This window comes from Phragmites australis, chromosome 3 (genome assembly GCF_958298935.1).
Source record: "Phragmites australis chromosome 3, lpPhrAust1.1, whole genome shotgun sequence".
NCBI lineage: Eukaryota > Viridiplantae > Streptophyta > Magnoliopsida > Poales > Poaceae > Phragmites > Phragmites australis.
The window spans coordinates 35,690,692-35,707,027 of record NC_084923.1 but is presented as its reverse complement, the minus strand read 5'-3'; the positions used below and the strand labels follow the sequence as shown (position 1 = coordinate 35,707,027).

General features: G+C 38.5%; 1 protein-coding gene across 1 annotated transcript; it reads left to right on the top strand.

The window, feature by feature from the left end:
* The first annotated feature begins 3,063 nt into the window (after positions 1-3,063).
* LOC133912889 (exocyst complex component SEC3A-like) lies at positions 3,064-16,053 on the top strand. Its single transcript, XM_062355849.1, has 25 exons — positions 3,064-3,365; positions 5,218-5,294; positions 5,870-5,950; positions 6,060-6,127; positions 6,240-6,342; positions 7,071-7,228; positions 7,888-8,005; positions 8,178-8,282; positions 9,478-9,579; positions 9,660-9,797; positions 10,841-10,969; positions 11,061-11,141; positions 11,237-11,311; positions 11,548-11,721; positions 11,808-11,952; positions 12,056-12,120; positions 12,298-12,468; positions 12,573-12,652; positions 13,394-13,475; positions 14,024-14,121; positions 14,266-14,374; positions 14,485-14,553; positions 15,062-15,127; positions 15,472-15,561; positions 15,653-16,053. The coding sequence occupies exons 1-25, from the start codon at positions 3,194-3,196 to the stop codon at positions 15,761-15,763; spliced, it is 2,667 nt and encodes an 888-aa protein (XP_062211833.1). The 5' UTR covers positions 3,064-3,193; the 3' UTR covers positions 15,764-16,053.
* Positions 16,054-16,336: the final 283 nt, after the last annotated feature.

Genomic DNA, 16,336 nt, shown 5'->3' with positions numbered 1-16,336 from the left:
ACGTGCCACGTGAAGGGGGGTCCGGCTTCCGGTTGGAGCCCAAGCCGGACGCGGAATTGCAATGAACAGTATCACGATATTAGCTCTCCTCGACCGTTAGTTTTGAAACGGACGTACCTAGATTATATATACAGTAATTCTATAAACAGTAAAATCGTTACAATATTTTACTCTAATAAATAATGGCAGCATATATTTCAGTAACTTTACAACGTCAGAGGATATGAATCCCTTGGACGTAGGCCATAGGGGGCAAATTAATTTGTCTAACGTATCCACGGATCTTTTAGTTTAATCAATAATCTTATTTTTTTAATTATTTAATTTAAAAATAATATTATTAATTGAACTAAATAGGATAGGTAGGTATTCTTAAATGGTTAGATTCATCAATTTGTATCTCTATCGACCCTGGCCCTACCATTGTCTGAATTGTACGAGTGTGACTTGTGTACCTAACGTTGTCTACTCGTGTGCTACCCTGATTATCTTATTTTGAGTTCATCTAAAAAAATATCGAATTTGGACTTAGCAACATCATATCTGTGATTTACATGGATTCAAAATGTTTTTCAGCTTTAAAGCAAAATGCTGGAGTTAAGTTGAACCAAAGCCCTGAAATACGATCTTCCGCGAATACTATTGATTGTCACGACAATAGTAGTATAGTCGCAACCAAGAGAAAAGACAATTATTTGGTAGAGACATTCAGATTTTTGTGTATTTGGTTGGGAGTACGAGACCTAGTCTGCATGGGATTGTCCGTGATGATGTCTTGTTCTCGTGTTTGGCCGGTTGAATCAAACCAAGTTTTGTTAACTCCACTAATCATTTATAATTATTGATAATTAGTGACTATCAATGATTATTAAGGATTTTAGTTAAACATAAGTTACAATTAGATGTTATTAACCATAACTAATTATTATGTGTATTTAATGATGATAATTGATAACTTAAGCTATGATTAAATGGAATTAGTAATGATTAGCACTAATTAGCATAGTTTATCGATAATAATAAATATAAAAATTATTATTTATGTAAAATAATTAAGTTATATATATAGATATAATACATAACTTTTAAGTAACTAAATATGTTCTCGTATCATCTCATACATCTAACAAAATATATTCTCGTATCATCACGTATATATAACCAAATAACTTACTTATATCACTTCATCCAGAATCATCCCATTCAGCTAAAATGTTAGGTTATCTATGATGAACCATTTTTTTGGGTTCCGGAAGGAATTGAAGTTTTTCTTGTAATTTTTTTTATCCCAAAATTTGTTTGAAAACAAGGACAGGTCACCGACTCACCTTGAGGTTCATGAAACAACTCACCTAAAAATAATCAAGGAACTTAACCTTTGGGGGTGGGGGTAGTATTTAGTTTGGGTTTTTTTTTTCTTTGGACCATTCAATTTTAACTCTAAGCCTAGTAGACTGATGCAATGAGGTAAATTCTGAACATGTAACTCATTAGTGATTGATGGTAATGGAAGGTTGATATCTTACACATATGTAGGCAGTGGGTGGAGCGCACCACGAAAAAGAAGTAATGGGATTGTTTGTAAGTAGTTTCCTAGTTGGTAGAGTGCAGCAGTAAAATAATAATAATAGGACCTTACCTATTTTTGTAGGTAGCTGGTGGAGTCCAATGGTGAAAAACAAGTGATAGGATTGATACCTTACACCTATTCGTATTTAGTTGGTGAAATCCACCAATTAAAACACAAACAACGGGATTTATGTGTTGCTCATATTTGTAGGCAGACGGTGGAGTGCAACAATGAAAAGATAGTGAGCGAGACTCTACACGTTTTCGTAGTTATTAGTTGGAGAGTGCACCAGTGAAAAAGCAAGCAATGTCATAGATACCTTGCACATATTGTAGGTAGTTGGAGAAGTACACCATGAAGAAGCAAGTGCGAGTTCCTGTTATTTTTGCTTGCATTGCTTCGTGGTTCATAGCAAACCCTCTTTTCTTGAGCCAAAGTATTTATCATATCGCCAAAGGAGATACCACGTAGCCCCGTGAAACAAGACATGAGGAAGACAAATGTGCTAATACCTGATTTCATTCTTTACAGTGAAGGAGTCATTGCAGAAGATCTATTACGATGACATATAAAAGTCTCTGTGCAGTATGATGATCCACTGTAACTACTGTAGCACATATTTCTCTGTGTAAACAGTGTTTCTGCTTAAATCTGGTTTAATACTGAGGATTTGGATCCGCTAATACCTTACGCGTAGACGCTAGAATTGTTGCCTCCACGTGTCCTAGCGGGCTCAATTTTTGCTGTGAACACCATGATGCATTGCAAGCTGACGTGGCTATAGGATCAAGTGCGTTGTGTAAGCTGGTTTGCGACAGTGGAGGAGGATAAATTGATGATTTGTAATTAAAAAGATTGACCATTTAACTAGATACTACTCATATTAAAGTGGTACACTCCTTTGCGGTGCGACACCCGCCCACCAAAGTCTGGCCTCCTCACATAGCTGAGGAGCCAAGTTCGGGCCATGTAGGCTGCAGGGAGGCGCCACGTGAGGTGAACCAAAGCTAACTGTACGGTAAAGGCAATCCAAAAGCAAAGCGACGATAGTGTTATTGTAATACTAAGAAAAGTAACGTACTCTTTTATCATAAATACATATCGTTTTATCGTTTTAGATAGAACATAAATTTCAATACATATCTTTAACTAATATTTTTTATTAGAATATATTTATAAATATATTAAATTTGTAATATTATGAAAATATTTTTCCAAATAAATCTACATATACGACTTTAAGATTTTCAAATTAAATATTTTAAAAGCTATTATAGTTAAAATTTTAAAGTTTATCTATTATTTTTTAAAATATATATTTATAATTGGACGGAGTATTTAGTGGGTAAAGGTGATCGAAACAGCAAAAAAACAAACCACAAGTAAAGTTCCACGGAGTCAACGAGACCAAACCCACCTCGCCGGCTCGTCTGCTCCTCTCGTGTCCCACCACGCCGGTAAAAAGGTAAAAACCCCAGCAAAGGAGTAAAACCGCAACACCCACGCAACTACGGAAAATGATTTGACTGATTAATCCTCCCTCTGTCCCTGAGCCGACGCCCCCGTCACGCCCCCCGCCACCAAACTCCCCCCCACCGCCCCAGATCGGCGGCGAGTCGGGAGATGGCGAAGTCGAGCGCGGACGACGCGGAGCTGCGGCGCGCGTGCGCGGCGGCCGTGGCGGCGTCGGGCGCGCGCGGCGAGGAGGTGGCCTTCTCCATCCGCGTCGCCAAGGGCCGCGGCATCTTCGAGAAGCTCGGTCGGCTCGCCAAGCCCCGCGTCCTCGCGCTCACCGGTAAGTGGCGCCCCTCCTATTCCCTCCTCCCTCTCTCCCGCGTCGCTCTCTCCCCCCCGCAGCTTTTGTTGCTTCTGCTTCGATTTGGCTGCTGTGCTGTGCTGCGCCTGCGAGGGAGGTTTCGGTTTGGCGAGCGTCGAATTTGGGTAGCTCGGTGCGAGTTCGGTTGCCCGGAGAGGATTGTGCCGAGTTGGAGCCGAGCTGGTGTTGTGCTGCTTGATCTTCACTTATGCAGCGGTTGCCTGGAGGGTTGTGATCTGGGTAGCTTGGATCCAGCCACGGGCTGTGGTTGGGTTTGCTAATCTGGATCGTTATGCAGTTATGCTTGGCACTGGCTCGAGCAGATCCGTTTTGCTTATCTGATGCTGTTAGCTCTAAATCATCAAATCTGCTAGATTTTCTTTCATGTGCCACTGAGATCCCTAGCACCCTACCACATGGTGCATGAACACAAAATTGTCATAATTTTGTAAGTTGGACTTGGACGCATGGTGCATGAACATAAAATTCTTGTGATCTTGCAATCCTGGAAGTAGCGTACATTTGAAAATTGGACACCACTATGGATCCACCTAGGATGTTGTACCTAGAAAGTGCAAACGAGGGAACCCAAAACCTAACACATGGATCGTTTGCAGCAATCAAGCAGTAGAGAAGATGAGAATAGCCACCAGCCTAAGTTGACTGGACGAGGTGTTGAGCTGCCTTGTGAACTGAATTTAGCAGGAGCCGCCACAGTTAGCTAGAGGTGATGATGTATCCTCACAAATTTCAAGACATGGACACCATTGTTGTGGTGAGAGTCCAATGTAACCTGGAGAAACAAATGGGACTTGGGAGACATTTGTTTTTCTCCCTTGGGAATGGCATGATGGGCCCAGGAGTTTTCCAATCCAGTCCCTACTCAGATATCCTCTTTGTGCAGCGCATAGTTTTTGTACATACGGCCAGACTGCTTCCATCTGGATTGTGTTGGATCCAAGCCGCACAGGCATTGCTGAACAGGGCCACCCATATACAGTAGCTTTTTGTTTTTCGAATGGGGCCTTAGCCTATTTCTATTTCAGATAAAAACGGAAATACATTGTTCAGTTTCCAGAAACAGAGATGAGAAGGAAAGAACTAGACTACTGGATAGGAATAGAAACGTCTACATGGATTACCTCATTCAGGTAAACTACCTCTTATCACTGCTTAGTTGGAACCATATACAGTAGCTTAGTTGATGTTGTTTCAAAAGATTTCTGTGTGAGCCAGAGCAGAAGCTGGTTGCTTCAAGGATTTTAAGAACAGTGATTTTCTTTATTCAAATAACAGCTGCTACTTGAACTGAGGCATTATTTTGTGTGCTCGCAAATTTCTATGAGCAAATCCCTTGAAGTACCCTCTATGAAAGCTCACGCTTGGTGTGGATTGATGCAGTGTTGTGGCAGAGTTGGTTGTAATGGCTTCTCTTTTCTTTGCATATCATCAGCACAGCTTGGTTTGCTATACTCTTTGTTGCTATGTAAATTTTATTAGTTTGCTTGTGCAAGGAGAGATTGGGCCTGCGATGCAGGATCAGTGTCCAGTTAGAGGAAATTAGCTCCTGCTCTTGGAGTTAATTCCTGGTTGACTCGAGTCCCATGTCGATATGATAGCTGTATTTCAGTATCTCTTGTCCGCCCAAAGCATGATATGGTTAACTTGGATTTATTACCTGTGGAGTGATTAATATTTCTTTTGCTACCTTTAGCCTGGGCAGCATATGATTAGAATTTAATTGTCTCTGCTTGGAAACTCGAGGTTTAACAGTTTCACTATAGAAGATATATGCTTGCAACATCTTCTGAACAGTTTCAACTTCATGCAGTTAAACAATCATCAAGAGGCGAGGCGAACAAAGCTTTTCTCAGGGTATTAAAGTATTCATCTGGTGCAGTACTTGAGGTGTGTTTTCAGTACTCCCTCCTATCCCAAGTATAAGTCCATACAGCCTTCTCCCAAATGCACCAAATATAAGCCCATCACAACTCCAATGCAACTTTTTGCTTCATTCTTCCATGTCTGCCCCTAATTAAATGCACCCTAATCCATGCAGTAAACTTGCCACACACCTTAACTCTAGCAATAATTGATGGGCAATAAGGTCATTGTACCCCTCACCTTAATTTTTGTGCCACAAATGGACTTATATTTGTTAACAGTACATGACAGGAATAGGTTTATTTTGTTCAGTGCCACCAATTGTTAAACTTTCAATAGGCTATATGTGCTGTTGTTGACAGATGGAACCACTGTCTGATCACTTGTGTATTTTCATTGCATACAGCCACATGTATTGTAGTCTTACTTTTTGTTGTTGTGTACCACTCTTCTCATGATAATGACACAGAACCTCGCCACGAGCTAGTTTTCAGTATTTAATACTCACGCATCAATAAACAATTCATGTTAGTTTTATTTTTCTGGCACTTGGTATATTTTACTGTTCTTATTTCTTAACATGTTCTTTTTTGTTTCAGCCAGCCAAACTTTACAAGTTGAAACATCTTACAAAGGTTGAGGTTATTTCAAATGATCCCAGTGGTTGTACATTTATTCTGGTACTTACTTTAATTCCTCTTTTGCATTGTTTTTGTGGAGTATATAAGGAAACTATTGGTTATATCCACTACTAACTCTTCTTTATTGAAATGAATGTCCGGATTGCAGGGGTTTGATAACCTTAGAAGTCAGAGTGTTGCACCTCCACAATGGACAATGCGCAACATTGATGACAGGTTGTTGCCTAGAAAGTTTGCTCTGTTATATTAGCTCTGCTAGACTGCTACTTCTATTCACCTTCTTTTTCTTGTCTTCTTCACGTGCCATTCCCTGCTATTTATTTGGCAGAAACCGCCTACTTTTTTGTATCCTGAACATATGCAAGGAGATACTTAGTTATCTTCCAAAAGTTGTTGGCATTGATATCGTGGAGCTAGCTCTCTGGGCAAAGGTATACATTACAATCTTTTCCATCCATTACAAGCCTTCTGTTGACTTGCTTTTGGTTGCCGAATCAATCAATTAATTACTCTCTCTCTCTCTGCTTTCTAGCATCTAGCGTACTATTATTGCTGATAGTGATGTCAAAGAAAACTAATTCAACCAAACTGTTTATACAAGCTGCTGATATATTTATCTTGTGCTTCTTAAACGACTTTTATTTATTGGGACTCATCTGGTGCAAACCATAATTTTGCTGAAAATTTTTGGGCTGTGTGCTGTGAAACTATTTAAACTTTGGCATTCATATTTTCTTGGATATCGAGATTGTATATTTGAACATGATATTACTAGATTTATCCCGGAAAGTAGTTTCACATTACTTTATTATTTTGCCATGTTATGTAAATACATTGTAATATAAATTCTTGGAGACCGTGTTAATGTCCGAAATGACACTTTTTTGTTACCGAAGGGAGGATTAAGTTCCAGAAAATGGAACGAGAAAAGACTGAATTTACTATTCATGGCAACCTTCTCGTTTTCATTAGACCACATTTTTTTGGAATTTTTCATATTGATTTGATACAGAACTTGCTTGGGACAAAGGCTTTGTTGTTGTATTTGATACACAAAACCAATTCGGTTTTCTTGTTTTCACCAAAATGATGTTTTTTTGCTTGATATGTCCCCTTGATTGATTGCTGTCTGGTTGGTTTTCTAATGAACCTTTTTCAGGAAAACACACTGACACTAGATAATCAAGTGAGCACCCAAGATGGCCAAGAAACATCTGTTGCTGCTCAAACTGAGCGGAAAGTAACAGTAACTGTTGAAAATGATCTTGTGTCCCAAGCAAAGGATGAGGAGGAAGACATGGAGGCACTTCTTGACACGTAAGTACATGCTATATCTTATACGAAACATCTTACCCCCTGATTATTGCAAAAAATATTCCAAACTTCATACTTTATTTCTTATTCTATTAATTCTTTTAACAGTATGCCAAACTTCAATCTACTAATTAGTTTGCCTCTCACTTGCTTCTAAAGCTTAGCCTCACTGAAATGTTTTTTGGTAGCACTGGGGCTGTTTGGTTCATGACCCCATATTGCCAATCCGAAATTTGGCCATGCCTAGAAAATTTGGTGGAAGCCAAAGTCCCTAGCAAGGACAGGTGGCAGCAGGGCATAGGGCATTGTAAAGTGCACGAGTGGTTGGAGAATAACCTTCAAATACTGTATCTCTTAAACTGTGGTTCCAATTTGTAATCCGTTTCAACTATTGTATTCCTTGCAATTAAATCAACAAATCATGACCCATATTGCATATGTTTAGTGCTAAAAGTTATAGTGCCATGGGAGGCCTGCACATCATACTCACAACGTAGAATTATTTGGCAATGTTTTGGGTATTTGGCTTGGCTGCAATCCAAGCAACTCCATTTTACCAAAATTTGGTCATGCCCTCATTTTGGCCGCGGCCAAATTTTGGCTTGGCACGCTAGGAACTCAAACCAAACAGCCTCTAAATCTTACCAGTGTAAATAATGCAGGTATGTTATGGGCATAGGTGAAGCAGATGCTTTCTCTGAGAGATTGAAGCAGGAACTTGTTGCTTTGGAAGCAGCAAATGTGTATCAATTACTGGAAAGCGAGTCTTTAATAGAGGAGGTATTGCCTTCTATATTCCGTTGCTATGTGGTATCAATTTTTTATGCAATTATAATGATATACTACAGCATCTGACTGCCTCTATGCATCCCACCTTATTTTTGTGAGAACTGTTAATGTTTTTGGCAGGAAAGTTTATTTCATAGACTAATCCAGCTGCTTGGATTTGCAGGTCTTGCAGGGTTTGGATGCTGCTAGTGCAACTGTAGATGATATGGATGAGTGGTTACGAATCTTCAACCTGAAGCTCAGGCATATGAGAGAAGATATTGCATCGGTATGCTTGAGGGGTTCTATTCAATAAGATGCCTAATTCTTTTGGAAATGGAAATATATCTTAAGTTTTTAACGTACTAGAAGCATAGTTGTAAAAATCAGACTAGAGTGCCAGTTTCACCCAGAAAATCGAGGTCAGCAGTTGGTCTCATTAGGTATGGGAAGTCATTGGTAAGGAAAAACCGTGGAAACATTGAAATTATACCTCTGTGTTACCATAGATTGAATCCCTTACCCACCCTTCAAAACCCACCCATGCTTGACATGTGTATGGTATAGCAATATACGGTAGATTACTATGGTAGCATACCATTTATATGAGCTGCACACATGTCCGCACATCAAAATATTTTAATTATATTTAATTATTCATTTAATATTTTTTATGAGTCACTAGTTGGGCCAGTGAACCAGTCAACCTATCACGAGTCTGTTTGAGCACGATCCATTTTTTTAAAACAGTGCATAGAAGCAATAGCAATGTTAAGTTTTGTTCTTCAGCAACATATCTGGTTGCTTGTAGCATGGTTTTTAGAAAATAAATATTTCCAAACTGATTCCCAATAGCAACTTTGATGTTTCAAAGCATAATTCGTTTGGTAGATCTCCCCTTGATCCAAATTCTTTGCAGGGAGTGGTTCTTTGAGGAAAGTGATTTTGTAGCTGAAAGTGATTATCTAGTGATTCTTTAGAGTAAACTCTATGGAGGAAGTGATTTTGTGTGATAAGTGAATCAGGGGAAGCTACTTTTTTCAGCTCCTAGCATCTAGTTCATTTCATGAAACCATTCCCACATATTCCGCTCTGAGAGCTAAAAACTGTTGTTTGGCAGAGTTCCCCCTGATTCCACTCGGGGAGCTTTGCCAAACAGGCCCAAAGCTAGCTAGTTACAATCAGTTTCAGAATCATAGATGGATTCTTCCTTCATCATTGTCGTGGACTTTGAACATGAAAAATGTCTCTTCTTTTTTGATCCTAGTGTAGTCATTTATTACTTGAAGATACATATTCTTCTAGATAATTATAAGAAAAAACTTAACATAACCCGAATCATTGTCATGGACTTTGAACATGAAAAATGTCTCTTCTTTTTTGATCCTAGTGTAGTCATTTATTACTTGAAGATACATATTCTTCTAGATAATTATAAGAAAAAACTTAACATAACCCGAATCCCATGGCATCTTATTTTGCAGATTGAATCACGTAACAATGGCTTAGAGATGCAGTCTGTAAATAACAAAGGACTCATGGAAGAGCTAGATAAATTGCTTGAACGTTTGCGAATTCCACAGGAGGTATGGCGCAGAGAGAAATGATATTCTTCTCCCAAAATTTGATGCCTAATATTTGGTTATTTTGTTTAAATACATTGCAGTTTACAGCATCGTTAACTGGAGGTTCTTTTGAAGAGTCACGGATGCTGAAAAATGTTGAGGCATGTGAATGGTTGACGGGGGCTATTCGCAGCCTTGAAGTGCCAAATTTGGACCCATGCTATGTTAGCATGCGAGCTGTAAGCTATCTCCACCATACTTGTTTCTGCTATTAATACATTTACTGGTGCCAAATCTCATACAGGGATTTTGTCATGTTAACATTGGAGAGTAGTAGCGCCCTGAAAATTGAATAAAACCTTACTTTGTAAAGATCCACCTATATCGGTTAAAGGAACAAGCCTGAAGAGCTTCTGCCATTTTTTCATATAATGGAGGAAACTTCCGGACTCTGCATCGTTAGATGCACACAACCTAGTACATTTTTGCAGCACAAAGCTGATAACTTATAACAAATAACAAGCCATATAATGTGAAGCAAAATTCAAGCAATGCATAGACTGTTAGGTCTGTTTGTTTTGGCTTCTGCTTTTGGGTTTTTTTTGAAAAGCTGTGCTTTTGGTTTATCTGAAAAGCTACTTTTGGAAATAGGTTGTTGGCTTCTACAATAATTTTTTGGTTTCTCAGCACAGCGTTTCTCAGCGAGCATCTCAGTTTTAATATATTTTTCTCAGAAGTAGGCTTCTGGCTTCTTAGAAGCCACTTCTCCAAAACTCTGCTTGTTCTGGCTTCTGGCAGCAGCAGAACCAGAACCAGAAGCATGAAACAAACAGGGTCTTAATCTCCAACCATGCTTGGTGAAGAATTCTATGGCAATGACTTCCAAAGAATGTCATGCCTTGGTTGTCTCCTCTTTTCCTCCCGCTGCAGCAAGGACCAATATCGCAACCAATATGCTTCCCTGAAAACAACCTCCATAAAAGAAGTATCTTTGCATTTGTCAAAGACAATATCATTTGGGCTAAAGCCAAATTGACCAACATAGAGCTGCAACCCTGACCAAGATTTGTCTCTTTTGTTTTGCTCCTAAATTCAAAATCCTATCCTCAAACTTATGAGCTATACTCCTAGGAGTATTCAAACCTAGAGCGTCTGCCATTAAATGTAGTATTTCATAAAACCATTAATGGGTTGGGATGTCACTGTTTCTTGGTATGAGCTTAAAGGTCATTTATGACTGTAAGTCTCTGAGCAAAAACTTTCTTTTAAAACATCTTGCCAGGTTAGGGAAAAAAGAGCTGAGCTGGAGAAACTGAAAACAACTTTTGTTCGACGGGCATCAGAGTTTTTGCGGAACTACTTCTCTAGCTTGGTGGACTTCATGATTAGTGACAAAAGCTACTTTTCACAGGTTTCTTCATAGCTCCATTTTTTACTGAAATATTTCCTTTTGCCATTTTATTGAGTGAGATGACTTAAAGATTTCACTTTGAACTGAAAAGCGAGGACAATTGAAGCGACCTGATCATGCAGACCTAAGATATAAATGCAGGACGTATGCCCGACTTCTGCAGCACCTAAAGGTTCTAATCCTCTTAATTTTTGTCATGCAATCTGCCTACACAATACATATTTTACTCCATTCCCACTTTTATCTCTTGGTGCTAATTTATTGCAGAGTCTGGACAAGAGCTGCTTAGGTCCTTTAAGGAAGGCATATTGTCATTCCCTTAATTTACTACTTCGTCGAGAGGTCAGATAAAGATAATTGAATGCTAGTTTGATCTGACACCTTATACATAACATCGATCCTGTTCATATATTTCAGATATGCTAATTTTGTTCTCCATTGTCTGTTTAAAATTCTGAGATTCATTTCGTTTTGAGTCCTCCATTTAAGGCTGATTATCTTAGAATCGATTTAGCTTCTTCATTCAATTTTCAAGAGTGGGAAAATTTAGAATTTATTCTCTCTTTCATTTGGTTCAGGCACGTGAATTCGCCAATGAACTTCGTGCAAGTACAAAAGCGCCCAAGAATCCTGCTGTTTGGCTTGAAGGCTCTAGTGGCTCTGGCCAGAATGGAAGCAGTGCTGATACTTCAACAGTATCTGATGCATACTCAAAGATGCTTACAATATTTATCCCACTTCTTGTGGATGAGGTTATTCTTTTTTTCCTTAAATTCAGCTACATGACTATATATTTTTTTTGACTTGATAGTCAAGCTAATAATTAGTACACTTGCAGAGCTCCTTTTTCGCACATTTTATGTGCTTTGAAGTACCACTTGTTCCATCTGGTGCTCCTAATGTTAATAAGAGTAAATCCGGTGGAAATGATGTGGATGATGACCTGGGTCTTATGGATCCAGATGGCAATGATCTTCAACCTGGTATTTTTTCTTGTGCTGACTAATGCCAGTTTCTTGGATGTAATGTTATTGCTCTTTTTCTCACATTATAACCTCTGCACATGATCTATTATAATCCTACCAGATAATACATCTGTTGAACTGGGTACATTGAATGAAGCTCTTCAAGAACTACTTGATGGAATCCAGGTAGATATCATGATATAGAACATTGCAACTTTTATTCTCGCATCTTGATGAAAATAAGATACATTTTCTTTTGGGAAAAAGCAAAAGTACTTCACTTATGGATGTCAAATGCGGAATTCTTTCTTCATTGCCACCTCCCATAAATGATTGTGAAATGTTTTTGCCATTCTATTTCAGGAAGACTTCTACGCGGTCGTAGATTGGGCGTACAAGATTGACCCCTTGCGCTGCATCTCAATGCATGGGATTACAGAGCGTTACCTTTCTGGACAAAAAGCTGACGCTGCAGGATTTGTTCGCAAACTACTTGATGACTTGGAATCAAGAATATCTGTACAATTCAGCAGGGTTGGTGCTCCAACCGAGGCTATGCCACTACATTGTAGCTATTCAGAACAGACTAGATTTCTGTCTACCTCTTGGTTATGTCTTTATTTCTTCTCGCGTTTCAGTTTATTGATGAAGCATGCCATCAAATTGAGCGTAATGAAAGAAATGTGCGTCAAACGGGGATTCTAGCCTACATTCCCAGGTATTAGCACTTTACAAATTGGCATTGTGATTTGTATGTACAGTCCATCCATTACATTGGAGTTATGAGAATTGTATAATACGTTCACCGTCCCTAGTAGTCTGATCCTATAATTTGATTCTACTTATGTATATTTCATTACAGAATTACCGAAGAAACCCTCCATATGTGCTGTCTCCCCTTTTTATATATTTTTTGTTGTTAATATGCCAGTACTTGCATGATTAACATTTTATTCAGTTGCACACTTGCACTTAGACCAAACAAAAATTCCTAAATTTTGTTGCATTTCATGAATATACCTAGTAGTAGATATTATCCATAGAACATACTAATAAAAAACGTTCCTGGTGAAACTTTGCAAAAACTTTGTTCAAACATGGTAAAACATTGCTTATACGGATAGCGAATTAAGTCAGCATGACTCAACAGGATCTCAGTTACGTTTTGCTTATGCTCAGCTCTTACCCAAAAAAATTTGAAAACTGGCAATGATGAACCACCCTCCAGTGGTCTCATTCTTGCCATTGCTGAGCATATGATAAACTTTCTGCTACAAAAGCACTCTGGAAAAAATGCTTTCAATTACAGGCTGCACTGTTGACAAGTTTCTGTCTTAAATCTTTTCAGAAGTAGAAGCACTGCATTTAGTCTGTCATATGTTGATCAGCATCTTCATTTTACATCAATTAGGGTCGCAAACAGAGACCAATATCTGACTGTTGTATGTTTTCTTAATAGATTTGCTGTTCTTGCATCACGGATGGAGCAATATATTCAAGGGCAGTCCAGAGACTTAATTGATAAAGCATACACAAAGCTAGTGAGTAATAATTCCCTTCCAATCTTGCATGATTTTGGGTATTAGATATGCTCCTAGTAATTTTGGGTCATATATTTAAGAACTAGCATGTCCCACATTTTGCTGCAGATTCTTTTTGATGATGTTTACTTGCCTATGAACACCTGTTGACTTTATAGTTTCTAAAGGGTACCCATAGAAACATGTCTTTTAATTAAAAATGTCCTGTTGTGAAAACATACATATATTTTTAGAAACCTCCAACATTCACTATGTAGAGTCAAAGTGTCTCTTAGGTATTTAAGATCCGAGGGTTAGTATACAAACTGAGTTTGATCGAATTGCTGTAATTTAGAGATAATATGGCACAATGTGGGTATTGCACTTGGAGGCAGTTTTCAAGTGTAGGATTTAGTCCTAAGATTTGTTTTGATGCAAGATTTCTATTTACATACCTGCTAGCTGTATTAGTTTACATTATTTTTGTTCCTTGAATATGTTTCAATTAGGCTGTTAGTTTCTTTTATTTTGTACCGTGTGACTAAACCGTTCTTGGTTTTATGGAATAGGTTAGCACAATGTTTGCAACTTTGGAGAAGATTGCACAGAGTGATACTAAAACTGCAGACATTGTGTTGATAGAGAACTATGCTGCATTTCAGAACAGGTTATATTTCTTTATTTGTCTTTCTTAAACTAGGGATTGGCCAAATCTTTAGCATCTATCTTTGTTTTGTATGCATGTTGCCTTGTCAATTTTCAATGCATAGATAGGTCACCAAACTAACAATATGTTATTATTTGATGCAAGTCTTTATGACTTGGCTAATGTTGTGCCAACTCTTGCGAAGTTCTACCATCAAGCCAGTGAATCCTATGAATTAGCTTGCACTCGCCATATCAGCTCACTCATTTATCTCGTATGTAAATCTAGTCCTTTCTTCCATAATTTTTTTCTAGTCCTTTCTACGTGCTGTGAATAATGTATTTCTTCCTGACTAATATGAGCTTTCTTTTGGATCTTTGGCAGCAATTTGAGAGGTTATTTCAATTTAATCGGAAGGTCGAAGAATTGACATACACCATTGCTGCTGAGGAGGTAAGCCAACTTCATAATATTGTATATGTTTTAGTGTAAGGTTTCTGATCCTGGCGTTTAATTCCAGTAGCTGGCTGTCCTGAAATAGATTGATTTTGTGAAAATGGAATGTTTAAGAACTTGGGAATACGTCCTTTCGGTACGAGTTAGAAACAACATGCCCTAAAGCAAGTTGAAATGATTCGATGGGTTTCACAGGAAACCATTTGGTTCCTGTCTGATTCACCAGTACCAAAGGTTCCTTACCAGCTACCACTGTGTTTGCACAAGTACCAGATCATCTATATGTATCGCTAGCCAGCGTCTGAGTGATATCTGGTGTATTGCCAGTTTTAGGAACTACCTATGAACACATAGTAATACAAAACTGATGAGGTTTGGGTGGGCGATTGGGAGGCAGTAAGAGGCCGGTCCCGGTCATCCATTACATGTGCTTGACATAGCGTCCATGATTCCTGCTATTTTCTTTTGAGTACACCATGTAACTTTTATTTCTTGAAATCCTCAGATCCCGTTCCAGCTTGGATTGTCAAAAACTGATCTAAGGAGGGTGCTGAAATCCAGTTTGTCTGGGGTAAGTAAAAAGGGAACTGTTTCATGATTCAGTTGAATTGTTTTCTACCAAGCAACAAAATAAGCAGGGAGCCAGTTTGTCATTTCTAGCCCATAGCCGGCAAATGCTTTGTGGTTAAAGAAATGTCATACAGTTTTGTGCACTTCGTGTAAGTTCTTTTGTAATGGTATGAACATATCTCCTTAATCCTTGTAGAGTTATAGTCTTACGGTGCCCATAACCCACGTCATATTTTACTTTAGAAACAACGACAGCTATTTCATATCCTATATTTTGTTCTGTTGAAGAGGCTGGTGTAAAGTCACAGTGGCCATGTGAATTCACAAAATTGTAAAATTGTGCAGATCGACAAATCAATCGGCGCCATGTATAGGAGGTTGCAGAAGACACTGACTTCCGACGAGTTGTTTCCGTCTTTGTGGGACAAGTGCAAGGTAAGCCACCTAACCACCCTATTATTATGCATGTTCAGCTCAATATTGGCACCATAATTATCGTTTGTCATAATCTACTCGAAACTCGCAGAAAGAGTTTTTGGACAAGTACGAGAGCTTTGTTCAGATGGTAACACGTATTTATGGAAACGAGCCCATCATGTCGGTTGCCGAAATGAAAGACATCCTAGCTAGTTTTTAGATATATGTACAGTGCTGTGTCATTTCACAGAGCAATAGCCAAATTAGCTATCTGTATCCCATTCATTTCATTAAATTTTGCACTCACTTTTGTTGTCTCATTGGGACGTACGTGTGTATCTGTGTATGTGTATGTGTATGTGTGTGGTCCTTGTATAGTATGGATGCGATATGCCATCTTGAATTATACGTGTCTTAAGTCCTTCAAGCTTTGAAGTGTGAATTCAGCAGCTGGTAGATTGTGCATCGATGAATCAAATGCAATGCAAAATGACCGAAATGTTTGTAGTTCGCACTACTTGTTTAACTTATGAGCTATGACTATCAAAACACCAGACAGGTTTCGTATAAAAAAAATTTAATGAGTAAATTGATAAATTATGGTGTTTATGGTGGGTGGGATTTGGCGTTCTAAATTGCTTTGTAGTTTCAGTATCTTGTTTGGCAAAAGGGTGGGAAATGGTAGGGAATTCTACCATTCTTTTTTTTTATGTGAAATGATTGAGAAGTGAACTGATTCATCCGTGCCGTCTAGCCGATGCAACTGTAACTTTTTTTTTTTGGCAAGAAGTGC